The sequence below is a fragment of the Columba livia genome, chromosome Z (assembly GCF_036013475.1).
Source record: "Columba livia isolate bColLiv1 breed racing homer chromosome Z, bColLiv1.pat.W.v2, whole genome shotgun sequence".
Classification (NCBI taxonomy): domain Eukaryota; kingdom Metazoa; phylum Chordata; class Aves; order Columbiformes; family Columbidae; genus Columba; species Columba livia.
The window spans coordinates 65,921,807-65,941,753 of NC_088642.1; the positions used below are offsets into that span (position 1 = coordinate 65,921,807).

At 37.4% G+C, this 19,947-nt stretch overlaps 1 protein-coding gene across 6 annotated transcripts in view; it reads left to right on the top strand.

The window, feature by feature from the left end:
* The window catches only part of DENND4C (DENN domain containing 4C), a 74,621-nt gene that overhangs the window by 14,459 nt on the left and 40,215 nt on the right, over positions 1-19,947 (top strand). For all 6 annotated transcript variants that reach the window (XM_065046199.1, XM_065046202.1, XM_065046203.1 and 3 more), the window contains 6 exons: positions 7,953-8,280; positions 14,109-14,361; positions 15,341-15,410; positions 16,672-16,841; positions 18,140-18,381; positions 19,220-19,286. In XM_065046199.1, the coding sequence (XP_064902271.1) occupies positions 7,970-8,280; positions 14,109-14,361; positions 15,341-15,410; positions 16,672-16,841; positions 18,140-18,381; positions 19,220-19,286 (1,113 nt within the window). In that variant the 5' untranslated portion in view covers positions 7,953-7,969. The remainder of the gene's footprint in view (positions 1-7,952; positions 8,281-14,108; positions 14,362-15,340; positions 15,411-16,671; positions 16,842-18,139; positions 18,382-19,219; positions 19,287-19,947) is intronic.

Genomic DNA, 19,947 nt, shown 5'->3' on the forward strand with positions numbered 1-19,947 from the left:
TTGTTCGTGCATTTTCATCAAGGTGAAGTTTTGAAAAATAATGTTCATAGTATCAGTACCAACCATTATATCCAATAGTAGTTTCAGTCCTTTTGCATTTGTATTTAGATTTGATTTTTATAAGCAGCCCTAGATACGAAACTCCTAAGTGTCCAAATCCTCACTGCTGGTCAAATGTGCTAAGTTCAGGCTTTTGTGTGCTACCTTCTCCTGTCCCAGGTGACTAAACTTTATTATTCTGATTGAAGATCACCTGTTTCTGCAAAAAATGCTCTTTTAATCAGTGTTATCAGTTTCCTCACACCAACTTTGTCATGCATTTATCTTCACCACTGTCGTGAAATATCGCATAAAGACTTTTTAATGAGGCATGTAGTGACAGGATAAGGTGCAACAGTTTTAAACTGACAGAGGGAAGATTTAGATTGGACATAAGGAAGACATTTATTAGGATTAGGGTGGTGAGGCACTGAACAGGCTCCCCAGAGAAGCTGTGCATGCCTCATCCCTGGAAGTGTTCAAGGCCAGGCTGGACAGGTCTTTGAGAAGCTGGTCTAGTGGAAGGTGTCCCTGCCTATGGCGAGGACTAGAAGATTTTTAAGGTCCCTTCCAACCCAAACCATTCAGTGGTTCCAATATTTGAAACATGTGCAGAAAGGAGGCAGCTGAAAGCTTTATACAACCCACCTGTATCTTTTCACTGTGTGTGACAGTGATTTAGCTTCTTCAAATATGTCTTTAAAGACATTTACAAATCTTATTCTAATTTTTTTCCATTTTCAGTTTTAACAAATAGCTCATACTGCTTTATCTGAAGAAGTATGCTGTCTTGCTGGTTGCTCATTCTAACTCTCTAACATGCATATGCATGTTACACAATGTTTTTAATGTGAATCAGGGACATTTCTGAAGTCATGCATTAAGAGAAATTATGCACTGGTTATTGTGGTATAAAATCATGATTTAACAAGCATCAATGAAGATTCTTTTATAGAAAGGGGAAACAAATTTTTCTTCCCAACCCTCACCAATAAAGTTATTTAATCTCAGCACAAAGTAAAAGAGTTGTTTGTGTGAGTAAAGTATCAGATCTCTCCCTTCAGTACCACAGCAAATATGGTCTCTTTCTGAATTTTCAGAAGGGTAAACAAGCTTTGCCTACCCTTCCTCTCTTCTAATTAGTTCATTGGACATAGTAGGAAGTTGCACATATAAAGACTTGGTCACGTAGCTTACTAAGTTCTATGTGGGGGAGTAGGCACACTTTTGACATAAAATAAATTTGTGTGTGGTGAGATGCCAGCATTTGTGCCACTTTTCTCCAGAAGCTGAAAGGAACAAGCAGTTACCAAAGATTTGCCTGCATGTAAGCCTTAAAAACAACTACCTCTGAACCCACTGTATGGGTGGTTATTCTTACTCTGAAGTGATCGCATGCTTATGTTTCCAGTAATAGCTTCTCAGTAGTGTCAGGTGTAAGCATGGCATTTGTATATAAACTATGAGATTGGCATTCATGACAAACCCTTGCCCTTGGTTGCTGCTGTATGCAGTATTATAAAGCTTATTGTTTAATTTTCTTTAAGTCCACTTGCCAAAAACTGAATTTACCTGTACCGGTTGTTTCTAGATTTATGCTGGCTTTGCAATCTAACTTTAGAGGGTAATTCAACACTTAACATATTTCTAAGATTAGGACGAACCTGTACTTAGAATTCTAGACTTCCATGATTTTATGACGGGTTCAAAGGGAGATAATATAAATTATGCCATGACTTTTTAGGAATGAAAGACTTTAATGAAAAGTTCTTCTGCAAAAATGGCTTCTTGTCTCTACTAGGATGAAAATTCCTGGGAAGTAGAGGACGTTTTATTTTCTCTGCTTCATTTTTTTTGGGAGCAGGTCTAAACTGTGCCTTAGAGGTTGCTTCAAAAGTGCCCAAATTTCTTTGATTCAGCATGAAAGGTTCCAAGTGGTATTGGGACAGTGTTGTGTAGTGACAGCAGTTTGGTACTGAAATGTTGGCTGCAAAAGTTGTGTTGGTAGGCTGAAAAGTGGACCGTATTTGGAGCAGTGTGTTAGACTTACACAGCTGTGTTGCTTGTGGTTTCTGAGTTGGTGCTGTATCTACCCTGAACAGCTTCGTTTGGTGTCTTGGTTATGCTGGTGTCCAAAGTGTGTTTAAAATGCTTTCCGAAATAATGGTCAGCTTTTACGACTGTACATGCTGCCTGCCAGATCACCCTCCTAACACCATTGCCAAAAGCCCTTTTCAAAAATGAAGGAGGCGGCCTGAATATTTGACAGGTTAATGCAACTTGCATCTCAGATACTATTTTCACAACAGATTTTTCTTTCAGTGAACACTATCTTCAAATAAACCAGCAAAATGAAAGGCTGAAATTGTACTTTCTGACTTTCTAAAAAGAAAAAAATTGCATGTCATGCATGTTTTCTCATAAAAACTTTCTAACATTTAATAGTATTAGAAAATAAATGACAATTTCTTGCATATTAAGGTTTTAGCATATTAAGGTTTTAGCATACTAATTTTGCTGGTGTTCCTTTCTGCTGCATCTATGTCTTTACTTCGGATGAACAGACAAGCACTTTCCTGTAATTCCACCCTTGAGAAATGAAGTACTGCTTACCGTACTTATGTTATGGATAAATCTAAGCAAAGGTAACTTAACTACACACAGCTGTTGCAGGGGTAAAGCAAATGATATCATTAATGAATTTAAATGGAGTCTTGGGAAAATATTTGTGGATTGAACAGTGTTAAGATAAATATTTGCTGTTACTCAGAGCATGACAAATAGCTGAAGCAGACTTGCACAAGTTAATATGTGTTAGAGAAGTCTCATTTTTCTGTGATTTGCAGGTAATGTGGAAGAAATTTTTTTATATATCTAAAGAGTAGGAGTCCTTTGATGTGGCAATCTGAGTAAATGAAGACTGAGAACTTCAAATTAGTCATCTCCATTTTGGAAGAGAAAAGCTTATAACTATGTGACAAAAGCAACATAGCTATGAAATAAAATACAAAGACAATACTTACATTGTCATTTCCATGGCAGGTGCTTGTAACTTGCTCTCACAAATTTTTATGTCTTTGCAACAACATCTCTTTGTTGTGGTTCAGCTAACTGTAAATAGAAGAAATGGCAGTCTAGCTATATTGAAAGACAAATTGAATCAGTGTTTGAGACACCAGTCAATAAATTGAAGCAATTTCTAATAATGTAGTATTTTTTTCATAATTGTTCAAAATTCATAAAAGTTATTGTTAGAATGGAAACTTTCTTCCCAAGGCAATTTCAATGTGAAATCTCTCCTTAAGAAAGGGCTATGGACTACATGAAGCTAATAGCTTAGTTGCTGTATTTTTGATAGAACACTCTGGAAGAATTGTAAAATTACATCGTGGCTGTGAGAAAGGCTGTTGACTTTTAGGAAGATCAACCCTACCTGGACTGTGGGAGAGGAGAATGCTTTGCCGTATTTCTAGCATTTAGTAGAGATAATAATGTATTTTTTTCACTCTTGCATATTTTTTGCTGAACAGATATCTTGACTTAAACGAGTCACACTAAGCCTTTAAGTGTTGTCCATGTGGGCTGCTTTTATTTTTCATCTACAAAACTTATTACTTCCAGTAGGAATTCCTTTCAGAAAAGCATGGGGATTTTTAAAGTACATCTTGTATTTTGAAGACTTTTTTTTTTTCCTTTTTTTTTGGCTTTAGGACCAAAACTATCTTTTAAATGAAAGTGCTTATAGCAAATTTTGCTATTGTAGCCTGTGAATGAATTGGAAAACTAACTTCACTTAAATAATTTCTCCTTAGCTGTTACGGATCTATATGGATTTGGAGGTTTCATGGCAGTATCACAGTATGTTTGGGATTGGAAGGGACCTTGAAAGATCATCTAGTCCAATCCCCCTGCTGGAGCAGGAACACCTAAGTGAGGTCGCACAGGAACATGTCCCGGGGGGTTTTGAATGTCTCCAGAGTAGAAGACTCCACAACCCCCCTGGGCAGCCTGTTCCAGTGTCTGTCACCCTCACTGAGAAGAAGTTTCTTCTCAAATTTAAGTGGAACCTCTTGTGCTCCAGCCTGATCCCATTACCCCTTGTCCTATCATTGTTTGCCACGGAGAAGAGCCTGGCTCCATCCTCATGGCACTCACCCTTTATATATTTATCAACATTAATAAGGTCACCCCTCAGTCTCCTCTTCTCCAAGCTAAAGAGACCCAGCTCCCTCAGCCTTTCCTCATAAGGGAGGTTGAGTTTTCCTATTAGTCTTGTGATTTACAGAAACTTACTCTCAGAAAACTGTCAGAGGACAGTATCTCTTGAAATTATGGTGGGGAAAAATTGCTGCAATAAAAGTTATGATAGAAGATTCTTTAGAAGAATTTTGGTTCCCTTGTCTATTTGGAAGAGCGGTGTCCATACTTATTCTTGTATGAGGTGTCACAAAAATAGTGGAAAATGGCCATGGATTCATCTTGTTTCCTTGCAAGTCATACGTTTATGTTTTCCTGTTCACAGAGCAAAGTATCCTTGAAGTAACTGAATTCTGTTATTTCCATTTGTTTTGGTGGTTATTTGATAATTTGTAGTTTAGCATCTATTTCCATTTATAAAGCTATTGCATTAAAGAAGATAACCATACCTTGATTAAGCTTGATTAGTTTAAGGTCTCTCCTGAGAGATCTTGTTGCTTTAAATATTTCTGAAATTGGAGAATAAGTTATTGAAGAGCCGAGTTTTAGTGCTTACTTGAAACCTTACTTTTCTTATCCTTGTGGAAAAGCAAGGGAACTGTTTTGAGTGACTTGGAACATTTTGAAAAACTCACTAAACGTTGTGCTGACATAAGAGGCTTGTGTGCCAAGTTTCTCAGCTGAATTGTCTGGTGACTCTGACTTTTGCCTGCCATATGTTACACAGAGTTTCTGTGAAGTAAAACATAGGCACAGCTAAGAAAAAAACAGAAAATCATGTGTATGCTCCTTAGCAATCAATTGCTACAGTTTTATTGATCCCTGCTGGTAAAAATTTGGGAATGGCTACTCTTCATTTACATTCTAACCTTCCAAATCTTAGTATTCCATTTTTCAGGTCCTTTTAAATTTTTGTCCCTCTGTTAACCCAAGAAACCTAAATCTTCCCTTTAAAAAACATGCAAGGGTAACATTAGCGCAATTCCAGGAATTACAGCTGGGATTTAAAATACAAACTCTCGTGAGACTTCTGGCATTGTGTGCTGTTGTTGTTACTGTTTTATATCCTGCTCTGTGTGCTTCAAGTAAATGTGGGTGAGGATTTTAATCCTGCATTGAGAGAACGTGATACTGAGCTGTGTGAACCTGTTGCAGGTAATAAAAGGGTGGATCATTTAACAAAGGATTTTTGTTTGTTTGTTTGTTTTTTAAAAAAGAACTTATATGATGCCAACCATTCTCCTGTTTTTAGCAGCATGTTCAGTAATTTGGTTTCACATATGTCAGGTGCAACCAGCACTTTCCAGATTACAAGATATTCTATATGGGAGCAGAGAAGTTGCTCCCTTTCTGCCTCCCTTTCTGCCTCCCTTTCTGCCTCCCTTTCTGCCTCCCTTTCTGCCTCCCTTTCTGCCTCCCTTTCTGCCTCCCTTTCTGCCTCTTCGTAATTCTGTGAAGAAGTCCAAGCATCTAAGAGGCAGACTGAAATGTCTTAACACTTCACAGTTTAATGATTAATCCAGTGCCAGTCAGTGCTACTACTGAAAGAGGGGTAGTGCTGCTGCTTTCGTGCTGGCACAGTGGATGGTTGGAGAACTGCTTTGGTTGAACACTCAACAGTCTCTGCCAGGTTCAGCCAAAGAAATTCCTTGTTCCAGTTCTTTACGTGGTTGCACAACCTATAGTCCTGGACAGAAATGAAGGCAGGAATGAGCAGTGGCAGTATGGGGATGGACCTTGTAACAGAAGCACCAATGAGGTTAAGTTGTAGCCATTACCCCTGTATTTCATACTGGCTTGGCTTACCTGTAAAGAGCTTTATCACTAATTTCATGTTGTTTGTAACAGTAAAAAGGGGAAACTGCTGCAGGTTCTCTAGTTGGAAGTGATTCAGAAGCTTTACAAGTAGCTATGACTTTGGAGTAATTTTCTTGTTCTTCAGTAGACGTAGGTGCTGAATACCTGACAAATGGAATAAACCTTTTATCATTTCTGTTGACACGGCATCCATATATTTTAGGTCTGAAAACTCAGTCATGTGAGTAGCTGTTCCATGGGCTTCCCCTTTTCAGGGGTGCCACACATGTCTGTGTTGTCCCAGGATCTCTGTTTATTGCCCTACAAACGCTGTTAGCCAGAGTATTTAGAGAACACTGAAGTGATGTTGTGAAAAGCATAGTGGACAAATATTGCAGAAAAGAGTATTTTAAGGGGTGTAGGTACTTTTATTTCAGGTTTGAAAGGATTTAATGAGTTGTCATTTCAGTGTTAGAAAGTACAAAATTGAGTTAGTTGGAGTATAGAAATATTACAATTTCTCATGAAGTAATTTCCCTTCCTTACTTTCATCTCGTGCTACAGTTCCTTGCACTATACTGGTTAGTACCTTAGTTGCATAATCTTATGTTAAGATTTCTTGGTAAGTATGCAGGATGAGTAACTGATCTTTCCTTCAGGTGAGTACTCAGAACACTTTTGATAACAAGTTTTAGAAGTCTTGTAGAGTGTGAAGATGAAAAATACCTTTTCAAGATAATTTTTATAAGAAAGAGCAGGATAAGAACAGGAAGAGAAACCAGGTTGCAGGGAACAGGATTATACCTTCTCTGCCAAACCACCTTTCTGTTAGCAGCAGAGACCAATGTTTTTGCAGTTATCAGTCTAGGACATCCTAAATACAATAAACTTTTCAGTTTTGGTGCATTTATTTTTCAGTAATATGCATGAACAACCACTCCATGGTAGGTGGGACCTTAGCAGCTGTGGCAGTCTTGTTTTCAAAGATGGGAACCAGACTTGCATTCTTGGTTAGCTTTCTAGATGGGATCCCTAGAAATCTGGTGATGGAAATGTGGGGATCTAAAATGTGGTCCCTAGATTCCCTGAAAGGCTGGAACAGTATTCAGGTTTATTGCTTGGCAGCCACTCCTTAAATGTTTCTCACTCAACCTTTAAATAGATAGGTTTTTCATGAGATCAGGTATTTGAAATTGTGCTTGTGATATTTGAGCATAGCCTATCAGCTAGTTTTAGTATTATAGAAACTTCTGCCTCACTGTTTTAGAATCATATGCTTAGTGAACATTGGTGGCACTGGGAGAACACTCTTAGCAGATCTGGAATGTGCAGCTGAGCAGTGATGTGTACTGCTTGATCAGCTGATGAAATGTGGGTTTGGATGTGTGATTTTTGTAAATGACTTCCAGATGTTACAGCTGCCAGCTGAATCTCTCAAGACTGCACTTTTAGGTCTGGATTATGAAACAAAATGGGTGAAATATGCACAAGATGAAACAGTGATTCTGTAGTCAAATTACTCCCTAACCAAAGGCGGAAAAATATAGATGCTTTTACTTAGGTGTATTTGCATTAATTTATAGGCTGTGAAGAGCTTGAATGGTCTGACAGCTAATGCCGGGCAATTTTCTGTGCAGGAGCTTTGAGTTCTTCTGTTTTTTATCTCACTTAAACTTCCTTCTGTTAAAACATGACTTTTACCGTGCTAGAACTGAAATCCAATTACGAACAATACTAACATTTTAAGGAGCAGAAATCAAAGTTTGTTTTGGAGTTTCCCTAGAATTTCCATTAAACCTCTGTATAGGAATTCTTTTATTTGCAAAAATTTCTTTAAAGATTTTAAATCCTCATACTTGTTGAGGGAAGATATTTAGCTTGAAAGCAGTGTTTTATTTCTCTCTCTTTATTTTCCCTAGGAAGTACTAACATAATCATGATAGAAGACAAAGGTCCACGAGTGGCTGACTATTTTGTGGTGGCAGGGCTCACTGATACAGATACCGCAACCCTCTTGGACCAAGAAATAAGCCGACATGAAACAAAGTCAACTGGTCCAAAGGCTCCAATTACTGACATTGCTGTGATAATTAAATCAGCTGGTGAAACTGTCCCGGAGGGGTACACCTGTGTTGAAGCCACCCCTACAGCCCTTCAAGCCAACTTGAACTATGGAAGTCTAAAGAGTCCTGAACTTTTTCTTTGCTACAGGAGAGGCCGGGACAAACCACCTCTTACTGACATTGGGTAAGATTTCTATAACAATTCTGTTCCTCCTTCAGTAATGATCAAATCTTACTCTTCATAGATGATGATGAAAACAGAAGTGATAAAACTTTCAAAACCACATTGTGTTTGAATCTATATTGCTTGTGGTATTTATCCATGTAGTATTTTCTTTCTGAAATAAGTTGAAAAAAGTGTCAGTCTTCTAGTGAACGTGTCATTCTAAAGTGAATGATAATGTTTTAACTTTAAAAGATATGATATATATATATATATAGAGAGAGAGATCGAGCAAACAAAATATGAGAAACTAAGTTCTTTACTGCAGTTCTATGAAAGGTGAGAGAATAGTACAAAATGGATTTATAGAGATGGTATAGTGCAAATCCAAAAATAAAACACGCTTAATCTGAAAGTGATGACTTCAGAAGACAAAAATTATTACTTTGTGGAATTCACTTTAATGCTTAAGGTAAAAGATATAACTTAAAAATGGTAGGACCCTGAAACAATATTCAAATTATCCAGCTACATAGAATCTTGTAGCCTGCCTTACTGTCAGATCAGAGTATTTATGGAGTTGCTTACAAGTTCTGACATGATTGGTTGCAAACACTGGTTTACGTGGTCTCTTGGTAGCTCTAATCATGCTTCCGTTTAAAAAACTATGCTCTTTGATGTCTGAGGCACAAGTTCTTAAAGAGTTTTCACGAATGGTCAGGGTTGGAAGGGACCTCTGTAGATCATCTAGTCCAACCCACCTGCTGAAGCAGGTTCACCAGAGCAGATCACACAGGAAGGTGTCCAGGCAGGTTTTGAATGTCTCCAGAGAAGGAGACTCCACAATCTCTCTGGGCAGCCTGTTCCAGTGCTCTGGCACCCTCAAAGTAAAGAAGTTTTTCCTCATATTCAGATGGGACCTCCTGTGTTTCAGTCGGTGCCTGTTGTCCCCCATCCTATCGTTGGGCACCAACTAAGTGTTTGAAGACCTTACATAGAGTCAATGCTTTAAGTTCAATGCTTAGTAAATGCGGGAGGCAAACCTGACAGGGAAGCTCTGAACTAATTTTGTTACTTACAGGATACTGAGTTTAATGTAAGTATTCAGAATCAAGATCACAAAATCTCCCAAGATCTTGAGGTGGCAAATATTATAGTCTGTGCTATTATCATATTGAGGTAATACTCAATCTGTAATAACTCACGCAGTGCTACAGTATTATCTAAATTGCACTGAATAGAGCTTCTAACTCTCTGGGTTCGATAAGGACATTGTAGAGTTACTGAGAATGTAATGAGAAGGAGAAAATAGAGCATAAGTGGAGAGAACTGTTACAATGATGGCAAAATAAGGAATATGTTTTTCTTCATTTAGTTATCACATAAATAGTAAAGAGTAAAGTAAGAATATGCACCTATGTGTAAGCTATAAAAAATTTAGTTATTTTCATTTATAAGTTCAAGCACATCAGGCACAATGCCTGCGTATCCCACTTTCGACCTTCAGTTTGAGTGCCAGCTGACAGGTGGAGTCCAGTCAGGAAGAAACTGATAATGCAGTCATAGAATCATTTTGGTAGAAAGAGACCCTCAGGATCATCGAGTCCAACCATAACCTTACTCTAGCACTAAACCATGTCCCTAAGGACGTCGTCTAAACACCTTTTGAACACCTCCAGGGATGGTCTTAGTAATTAAATTAGTTACGTGGCAAGATCTCTGTGTGAAGGCTTATAGTTCAGGTTGTGTAATTAACCTGGTACATTCCAATTTCACTTCATCTTCATAATTTAAACTGTGTTCTAATAATGTTCAGTGAAACCATGATTTTTAAAATAGTCTTTTCTCATGTCTGTGACTGACACTGCAAGATGAGGTAACTGTTACAATGGGATTTGACTGTGTAAAATTGCAGTATGAAGTTATTCTTTGAATGATATGTCAAACTTCAGTAAGTTTTAGAAGGAAGAAGTTATAGAGGGAGTGATTCATCAAAGTAATTCCTAAACCGTTAATCTTTGGTGTGTGCCTTTGTGGAAGTGACTCTTACAGCACACGTTTATTTTTGTGTATCCCACAACTTTAGAAAGGGAATACCTGATAAACAAAGAGGCAAGTAATTGGCTGGCTAAAGACTTCCTTAACAGAGACACCTTTTAGAACTATTGGTGAAAAACTGGTATTTGGCAACTAGTATTTATTCTATATTTTGTTTCACACAGATCTAGTTAGGATGTCACAGTTAACAAATTGTGGCAGGCTTTTCTCTCTGAGCAACGATGCATGTGAATGTTTTCCCCCTGCTGTTCCTGCTGTTCTGCGACTACATGCCAGAGAGGGTTAGAGCAAGCTGCCTTTTTTTTTTCTTCTTTCCTTTTTTTTTGTGAATTTCGGTGTGTTCAAATGAAAGTGGAGTTTGGGCAAGAGGTGCTTGTGCATTCTGAAGGCTAGTTTATGCTGTTGTCTCCTCTTTCAATTAAAGAACCCTTAAGTCAGCTGACATGCTGAGTGGGCTTAGTAGGTGGAGGAAGAGTATATCCCTCAAAAGTGCCAAATCCAAATTCTTCTGTCAAGGTTGTTGATAAATATATACAGTCAAGTTATCGTCTAGTCTAAGCATTCAGATAATTCTTGATAAACATTTGTATGTATGCATTTCCTTCTGGCCTGTTTTTATGGAAACTAGTTAACAAATGCTGTTTGGAGGAAGAAGGGAAATGGGGGTACACTGTATGGATTCTCTGCCACTCTCCTTGTGTTCTGTATTTCCGTGCCTTCCATTCTGTTTCCCTCCTATTTTTCCTTTCCTTCTGAAGCTGAAGTTTCTGTAAGATGCTGGAGTGATGTCCTGTTGCAGGCCCTCACTTGCAAATAGTTAAGCTATGTGCTGTGCTCCTGGATGTTGCATTTGCCGTGGCTGTTTGGAGTCAGAAGCGTAAAGGTTTGATCATACGACGAGAGATCTCCAAAGTCTTTTTCCTGTGTAGCTGTAAAATGTAGTATTTTAAGCATATATGTCTATAGATAATTCACCTACTAGACATTCTGTTGCTTTCCTGCCCAATATTTTCGCTGATATTCCAGAAACAGGCAAGAACTGATATTTGAGATTTGTTTTGGTTTGGGTGCAGTGAGACTGTGAAAGAAGATCTTACCTCTCTTTGTTTTGCACTTGAGCTAGGAGTAGGCACTTGTTTCTTAAATGGAAGAAAACCTGACAGGAAAATGCTTTTTAAGTGTAAATGGTTTTACAATTCTTAGCGCTTACTGTAGAGAAGACCAAGGAAAGAACATCAGGCTTCTTGTCTGAAGCGAAAGTTCTTGTATGACTAATGGGAAGGTTAGGTAACTTGTGTAAATAAAGAAATACTGCTGTTGTTTGTTGGGTTTTTGTGTGTATGAGGGTTTTTTTGTTTTGGTTTGGTTTTTTTTTTTGAGGTGGGTGTTTGCTTTGGTTTATTTTTTTTAATTAGTATGGGAAGCTTTAATTTGGTTAGAGGTTCTGTGCGCAGGACCACCTCATTCAACATACCTGGTTTCTGAAAATATCTGCAGTAGTATCGGTTGAACAAATGCTTTTCTTTGCTAGAGATGCATTTCAAAAATGAAAGTGAACTCAAATTTGAAGAAGTGTAACACAAACTGGAAGATGTTCTCAACAGCCAGCATCTTCCATTGTTCCTTAAGTCCAACCACTGTGAGAGCTGCAGTTGAGTGTTTGGAACAGCTTAGGATGGTAAAACTAATCATTTGTCTGTTTAGACAAATAATAATAGTTGTGCCAGTAGAAATAAAAGATAAGTCAATCTTTTTTCCTCAGCTTGACCCAACACTTCTCCTCTGACCCTCTTACTGCCTAGTATATTTATTTTAGTTCCTTTATTATTCAATGCTTGCATTCTGGCTTCTCTTAAATGAGAAAGGAGGAGTTATTACAAAGAGTTATTTTGTGTTAGGACTGTAGGAGGTTGGACCTAGAGGAGAAATCAAGCTGGAGAGGAGACCCACACAATGCAGTTTGCAACAGTCTGCCAATTTTGAAATGGTTTTCCAGAAGCAGAGTTTTCTGTGCTTTAAGAATATAGTATTTATCTTTTTGAAACTGTGTTACCTGGAGTGTTGAAGTACACCTTTAAATCAGTAAAACTGATTGTGACAGGACTTACATGTAAAATGTGAAACAGCCTTACAAAGACAGATTTGTTTGTTTGTTTTTGTTTTCCTTAGAAAGTAAAATGTAACATCTAGAGGGAACTGTAGGTTACATTTTGCTTGAAATGAAACTTATGAAACTTTACGGAAGTTGAGAGAATAATGTAGCAAATAAGATGTACTTGAGTTGGAGGCCAAGTATAAGCTCATAGAAGCAGGAAACAAGTCTTATCCTGATCAGGATAATAATTAATCAAAGGCAGACACTGGGAAGTTGAGACAAGTAGGAGTAAACATGTTGTCTCAAAGAAGACTTATATCAGGTGCATATATCAGGTGTCATGTTAAATATTTCATGCATCACTTCTAAATCTTTTCATCAGAATTATTAAAATAATTGCCTGAGCAATCCATGATGTGGTGGTTTTCTTCTGTTTCCTTGTTTTCTTGAATTCAATACTATGCACAAGGTCAGGAAATGGTGTGGTTTTATAATACTTCTACTGGTAAATAGCAGGTTGGGATGAGAGTCACTTTCATTTTCTTTTTGCTTTTAATGGGAGGTGACCCCACTGTTACAGTCTTGAACTCTGGTCAGCCCCTTACATCTTAGACATATTTGCACAACTGAGAAATTCTTCAGTCTTTAAGTATCCTTCTAAGAATACTTGTAAACTTATTAAATTGAACTGTGGGAATTGTCTGATTAATATGGTTTCCCTTCTCAAAAGCTGCCAGCTGGCAAATGTTTTTAGAATAACTTTAAATTCCTGGATTTAGAATACATGAAATTGAAACTGAAATTGAACTGAAACTTCCATTGGAGATGGCTGTGTTAATCTGCTTTTCTGTTTAATATAAGGCAGCGATGTGAAGAGTTAATGTAAACTCTTTATGCACAATGAAGGTGGCCTGAGGGCTGCTGCCATTGTAGTTGCTGGTAGGTTGGTTGTTGGTGGTGGTGGTTGTTGTGGTTGATTGGTTTTTAACTTTATGAAACAAGTAACCCAATAAAAAGGGTGCAATACATGTTCTTTGAGAGATTATTAGTTTAGAAGTAATTTGAATAGCATGTACCTTCTGTCTACATAGCTTGAACCAGTAAACCAGTAGGCAGTAGATTAAAAGTAATGTTGCAACTTGGAAATACTGGTATTAGACTGGTTTTGAACATGAGATTACATGTTGTTTTAAATGTAGCAAAAGTGTGATGGTCAGATGCTTTACAACTGTAACCATTATTGAAGTCAAGAAAATTGTCCTCCCTGAAATAACTGATTAAATTTATTTGAGAGCCTGGTAGCTACATAAATATACTCCCAGCTCACGTGATTTCTTTGCTTTATTTAAGTACTCTAGGACTGTAGTTCACGTATATCCTCCATACTACAACAAGATACACATTTATTCTGTGGAATCAGAATAAACAGTAATATTTGCATATTCCAGTTTAAAGATGGACAGCAGTATTTGAGTAATTTGTAAGTTCCCAGAGAGATTTTTTATAATATTTAAATATTTCTGAATTGTTTCTTTGCCTCAGATTGTGCATGCTGAAAGACAATATACAAAATACACATTAGAACATTGCAATGATGACATAGGGTGCTAACAGATGGACAGCTTCTGTGAATTTGTCCAAGTAATTTCTCATATATTTAAATGCGTGTAATATTTTGTTTCCTTCCTGTCCGCAGAGTTCTATATGAAGGGAAGGAGCGCATCATTTCAGGCTGTGAGGTGATTCAAGCTACTCCTTATGGCCGTTGTGCTAATGTTAACAACAGCTCAGCTTCTTCTCAACGGATCTTTATCACGTACCGAAGGGCTCCTCCAATACGACCTCAAAATTCATTGGCAGTGACAGATATCTGTGTTATTGTTACCAGCAAAGGAGAAACCCCTCCTCATACATTCTGCAAAGTTGATAAGAATTTAAATTGTGGTATGGTGAGTAATTAAAAGCTTGAGTCTCTCTCTTTTTTTTTTTTTTTAATTTAATTTTATTTTATTTTTTAAACTCAGCAAACAAACCTGAAGGTAAAGGAGTATCTCTTTGAACTCTTCTTAGCACTGTCTTAATTCCGTTGTGTCACTGCATCATAATTCTTTCATTCTATGTACCATCTGAGAGGCTTCAGTTTTGTAGGTTTTGTGGCTCCAATTTCCTTTGTGTTAGGAATTACTTTATCCTGATTACTCACTTCTTCAGTTTGCATATTCATGTCTTGGTACTATTTAGGAGTAATGCGGTGGACTTTTTTTTTTCCCTTTCTTCTTTAGGTGATGCTGACACTTGGGGGGAATCACAAACACTTCTTACTTAGTTATTAATAATGCTTATGTTACTAAGATGTATAAGAATGATAATTAGTGCTTATAGTTTCTTCACATACTTTTTTTACAGTGTGCTTTTATTTAGTCTGTTTTGCATTTAGTTTACCTAGGCTGAAAGAAGTGATTATATTTTTTTCCAAATGGTAGAGAGTACTTAGACAAACTGCAAAAACCACTATGTAAATAACAAATTTATCGTAGTACAATAAAAGGTTCAAGTGATGACGTTTAGAATTTCACTTCCACTGATGAGTTCCTATAAAAGTATAATTTTAAATAACCAAGTAAATGTGAAGCTGCAAATTATTTGCTTCACTTTGCCCTGTTGTTCTGTTGTAATAAGTTAAAGAGTAGTGTGGTGGTATGATTATTTTATGTAAATCCTGTAATCTCAAAAAATGTGAGAAGGGTGAATTCTTGATTTCATGGTTTATATGCACTCAGCAGCCAGCCAGTCATTTTATTCTGTAATTCTTTTTATGTAAATGTCTGCTTTGTTTTTAAGTGGGGGTATGTTAAAAAGCTTACACTTGATTTCTCTGCTGTCTGTTGTCATCTTTTCTGGTTCTAAGATGAAACTTTTGTCTTCCAGTGGGGTTCCAGTGTATACCTTTGTTACAAGAAGTCTGTGCCACCTACGAACTCTTTAGCATATAAAGCTGGTAAGTAATCTTAGAAGCAGACTGTCTAAACATGCTAACAGAAGGATTCACATGCTTTTTTGAAATCAGATGATAATTTTAAAACTTTAAGTGCTGTTTGTCAGAATTCTGTTCCTAGAGCATGTCGGTTGAAAACAACTCCTATAATGTCTTTTTTTCTCCCCTCACTTTCTCCCAGGGAAAAAAAAAAGCATTAATAGGAATAGCATTGTTCTGTGTTAATATAGTTCTTATCATGACAGGTTTGGTAGCTTAGGAGCTTTAGCAGAAAGCCTAGCAAGCATTTTAGATGTAACAAAGGACTTCATATTTCTTGTATTGGTGATGACGGAAAAGGAGTAATTAAAAATTCCATTCAACATTACTCATTTCTTTTTATGTCTCACAGCTAATGTAACATCTTTCATTTAATTTGAAAGTTAAATGTGTTTTTTGCCTTCAGCTCCACAACTGCTCACTTGTTTATTATTAGAGGAGAGTAAAAAATATTCTGAAAAGACAAGAAGTCTTGTCTTTTAAGTCTGGCTTTTATAAATTTTTTAATGCATTGCTACAGATTATTATTCTTTTTTTCTGTAGAAGTCAAAAAGAACTTTCAGAAGAGTTTGTACTGAGCTTTAAGTGCACCAAGTTTCTTTGAAAGGAGTAAACTATCAAATAGAAGTGGAAAGCATAAATGGTGAAGTCAGTGTAATATAATATAAGCTAGATGAACAGCAATAGCAAACCAATGCTTGTGTGCCTGTTTGCTACCAACAAGAATTAAACATATTTCTGAAAACTGAATAAACTATTTGTTTAAATTCAACATATTGACTGATTAGCAGAAAATGTGAACAGTCTGCTAGTTCTTCCTATTTTCAGTGGAGGTATTAGTGCTGTTTTTACAGTAGATACATTATTTCTTCATAGGAACTTCTTTGCAATAAAATACATTCCAATGGCACATTTAAAAAGCACAGGTAATTCCCAATTGGTTTAAAGTTAAAATCTTCACTAATTAGTTTTCACTATGTACTGTTTTTTGAGCAGTTGCCAAAAGGGAGTGCTTCAATATCCATGTGCAATTTTTAAGTGTTTGTTACTTGGGTGGCTTAGTCTTACTGTCAAATGAGAGACTTTCTTCTTCTGCAGATGTTATCTTTGGTTATAAAGTCCAGATAACCAACAGATTTTGCTGTATGTTGTGGAAAATATGTTGCCTACCTTATTTAGGGCTCGCAGAGAATATGTGCTTACTTTTCCTTCTCCTGTTCTGAAGGCTTAATTTTCAGGTATCCTCAAGAGAACTATGAATCATTCCCACTGTCAGAATCTGTACCTCTCTTCTGCCTTCCTATGGGAGCTACTATTGAGTGCTGGGATCCCCAAACCAAATATCCACTACCAGTTTTCTCAACATTTGTACTGACCTGCTCTTCTGCAGAAAAGGTGTGTCTCCACTCTGTGACTAGTTTTTTAATTTTAGTTCAAATGGGTGCTATGAAGATAAATAGTCGTTGTTTCTTCTGTATTTGAGAAATACTACAAAATAAATTGTTGAATGCTTGCCTTATCAAATTGTATTTCTTAAGCCTTCACGTAAGACAGAAGTGAATGAACACAGGGAATAGCTGGAAGAGCATGTGCTGTTTAGTCCTGTGTAAGCTGAACCAGACACTTAACAAAACCAAAACTAGAGGCGCTCTGTTTCAAATAGGAAGTTTCTAGGAATGGAAATGTAACCTACATGTTGAAGAGGTGTTCACTTAACTACATGTGTTAGTAATGCTTAAGTTGTTATGGTTTTCCTATGATTACCTTAAAAGCCACTTCTGTGTGAATTTGTGAATTGAGCTCTGTAGGTATCTCTGTATATGAATAGGAAAATAGTTACCAGAAAACAGCAGGGCAGGGGAAGAACAGTATGTGCTGAGAGGTAGCATGTGAAAGCCTCTAAAGAACTGATGAGCTCCTGAGACCTGTGATGCTGTTGAATTCACATGAAGTGATAGCTTTAGAGCACCAGCCATCTGCGGGACCTGTACAAAGGCTGTCAGCACACATGGGCACAAAAAATGTGTTGTGTGACAGCCCACGTGTGAGAAGGCAGTGTCTGCAGTACACAGACAGCAACGGCAGGGTTATAGGTACACCTGATGAAGCAAAGGAGCCTTGTTTGGGGTTGGTCTCCCAGCAGTTGCTTCAATTGCCAGCTGTGTCTGTGTATGAACTGTGTGAGGGAATGATTGTAATGTATGATTAGCTCTCTGTGACTAATAAACAGCAGTTTGGCTCTGTTAGCGATGAACTTCCACTTCCACTCTGCCTCAGGCCCCTATCAGGGAAATTTATATACTTCTGCATTTCCAAACAGCAACAAAAAAAAATCTTTCTCCAATATATTAATGCTTCTTTTGCATGGGGGAATGCAGTGGCTGCCAGTATTTTACTCGGAGAAAATGTATACTGTGGTAGCGATCTTTCCCTGTCCTCCTTTTGCTAAGCTTGCCAGAATAATTAAGTTATTTATGAAACTGACATATAGGAAAGGAATATTAGAAAAGGTCAGTAGCTGTTTAGCTTGATAAAGTGAGTGAAGTCAAAACTAACACAATTGTATTGTTCAGTGTGGTAATGACACGTGAATTTACTGAACACAAGCATTTCACGAGAGTTGTTTTTCAGTCCTGTTAAACTTTTTCTGTTTTTCTCCTGGGTCTGGTCAGCTGTTTTTCTTCATCTTTTAGGTTTATGGTGCTGCTATTCAGTTTTATGAGCCTTATCCCCGGGAGCTGCTAACAGAAAAACAACAATTGAAGCTGGGTCTCCTGACAGCTGTGGAGAGGAAAGTGGTTACTTCCAAGTCCATCAATTCCAACAAATGCATCTGCCTTCTCTCACACTGGCCTTTCTTTGAAGCATTTAGAAAATTTCTTATGTTCATCTACAAACTTTCTGTCTCTGGACCTCATCCTCTTCCCATTGAAAAGTAAGTAAAACATTTTTCAAGTTAATGCAGGAAGGTGGCTGTGTCTGCTGAAGAAGTCCTGTGATTTATGCATGTCACACTTACTTAGTTGATATATTTGTTCCATTCTCTTGCTTGCACTATGTAGCGCATGTTGTGCTGATAGAGATTATTGCGGCTTCTGTTTAGTAGTAATGGTTCTTGTAGTGCCAGGAAAGTGAACTGGATTTTACCGTGGCTTTTCTGTTAGAATATGTCAAGCCTGTTTACCTTTCTCTTAACTACATCAAACAGAAAATGGCTGAGCTATGAGATCAATGCTAAAGTTTGCAGTCCTGCATTTTAGGTTAATAGAGTAAGCTCAAGGACTCTGCATTAGCAATGAATATCTGTGTCTCTTTCCAAGCACTGCAACTAATGCAGATTTTGTGCATGTGTGTAAACTCTGTAGGGGATGCTTTTCATGGTCATAAACATTTGCTGGAATATGATGTTACCTTCAAAACTGTATTAGACCTCTGGCAGTGCAATATATAGTTTCTCTTAGCTTCATTGGAAACTCTGTAGAATGGGGTTAGCCTGCTTGGGCTTTTAAATGTTTTGCCTAAATGCTAGTGTGTTCGTATCTTTTGCACACATATCTGAAGCTGCCAGTATTATTCACACATGAAATGTGAGTGAATGGAGCTTCTTAGTTGCAGTTTGCATAAATAGGCTCTTAAACTTATCAAAACAGTAAATAAATCTTAACAGCCTTTCTGAAACATGGTACCATAGTGATTCTAAAATGTGATTAACATTGTTTTCAGTCCCTGATTAGTCTCCAGTGTTGGTTTTCTAACAACTTGCCTTTTTTCAGGCACATATCCCATTTTATGCACAATATACCTTTCCCTTCACCACAAAGGCCAAGAATTCTTGTGCAGGTAAGCAAAACATTTTCTTCCATTTTTAGTTAGAATAAAGACAAACCCTCTTTCTTGGTTTTCAAAGCCTGGTTTCTTCGTTTAGGCTTGTTACTTAGCTTTGAATCCTCTTCTGCTGGAAGGGAAAGGGGAGAAGATTGATGGGTTGGCCTTCTCTTTTATTGATATAAACCTGTAGTAACATAGCAAAGGGAACTATGTCAGACTTCAGGTTGTACGGATGGCAGCAGCGTCCTACTTCTAACTTGGGAAATTTCTGCCATATATTGCCCTTTTATTTTATAGGCACCATTTGCATTCCCTCAGTGGAGGGGTTGTTTGTTTTCTGTCTTTATCTCACTTGTCTGACCACTACAGTGGGTGAAACGTTGTTCCCCTGGGACACTGTGTCTTGTGCTTCGCTGTTTAATCACCCAGCAGCAGTTATATGTTCAACACTGAGTCACAGACAATTTCCTGTAGCTTCTGAAGATCACTTCAGTGACTGTGACAAGCCCTGTTGGCCTGGTGAATGCAAGTCCCAAAGGTTCTCTGATTCACGTCTCATGCATGACATCGTAACTCTGTCTGTCAGGCAGTTCGTTAGACTATGGATATACATTTATATTGGAATATGATACTGTATTAACTTTGTAGTTGTCCGTATCAATCACATGCTACT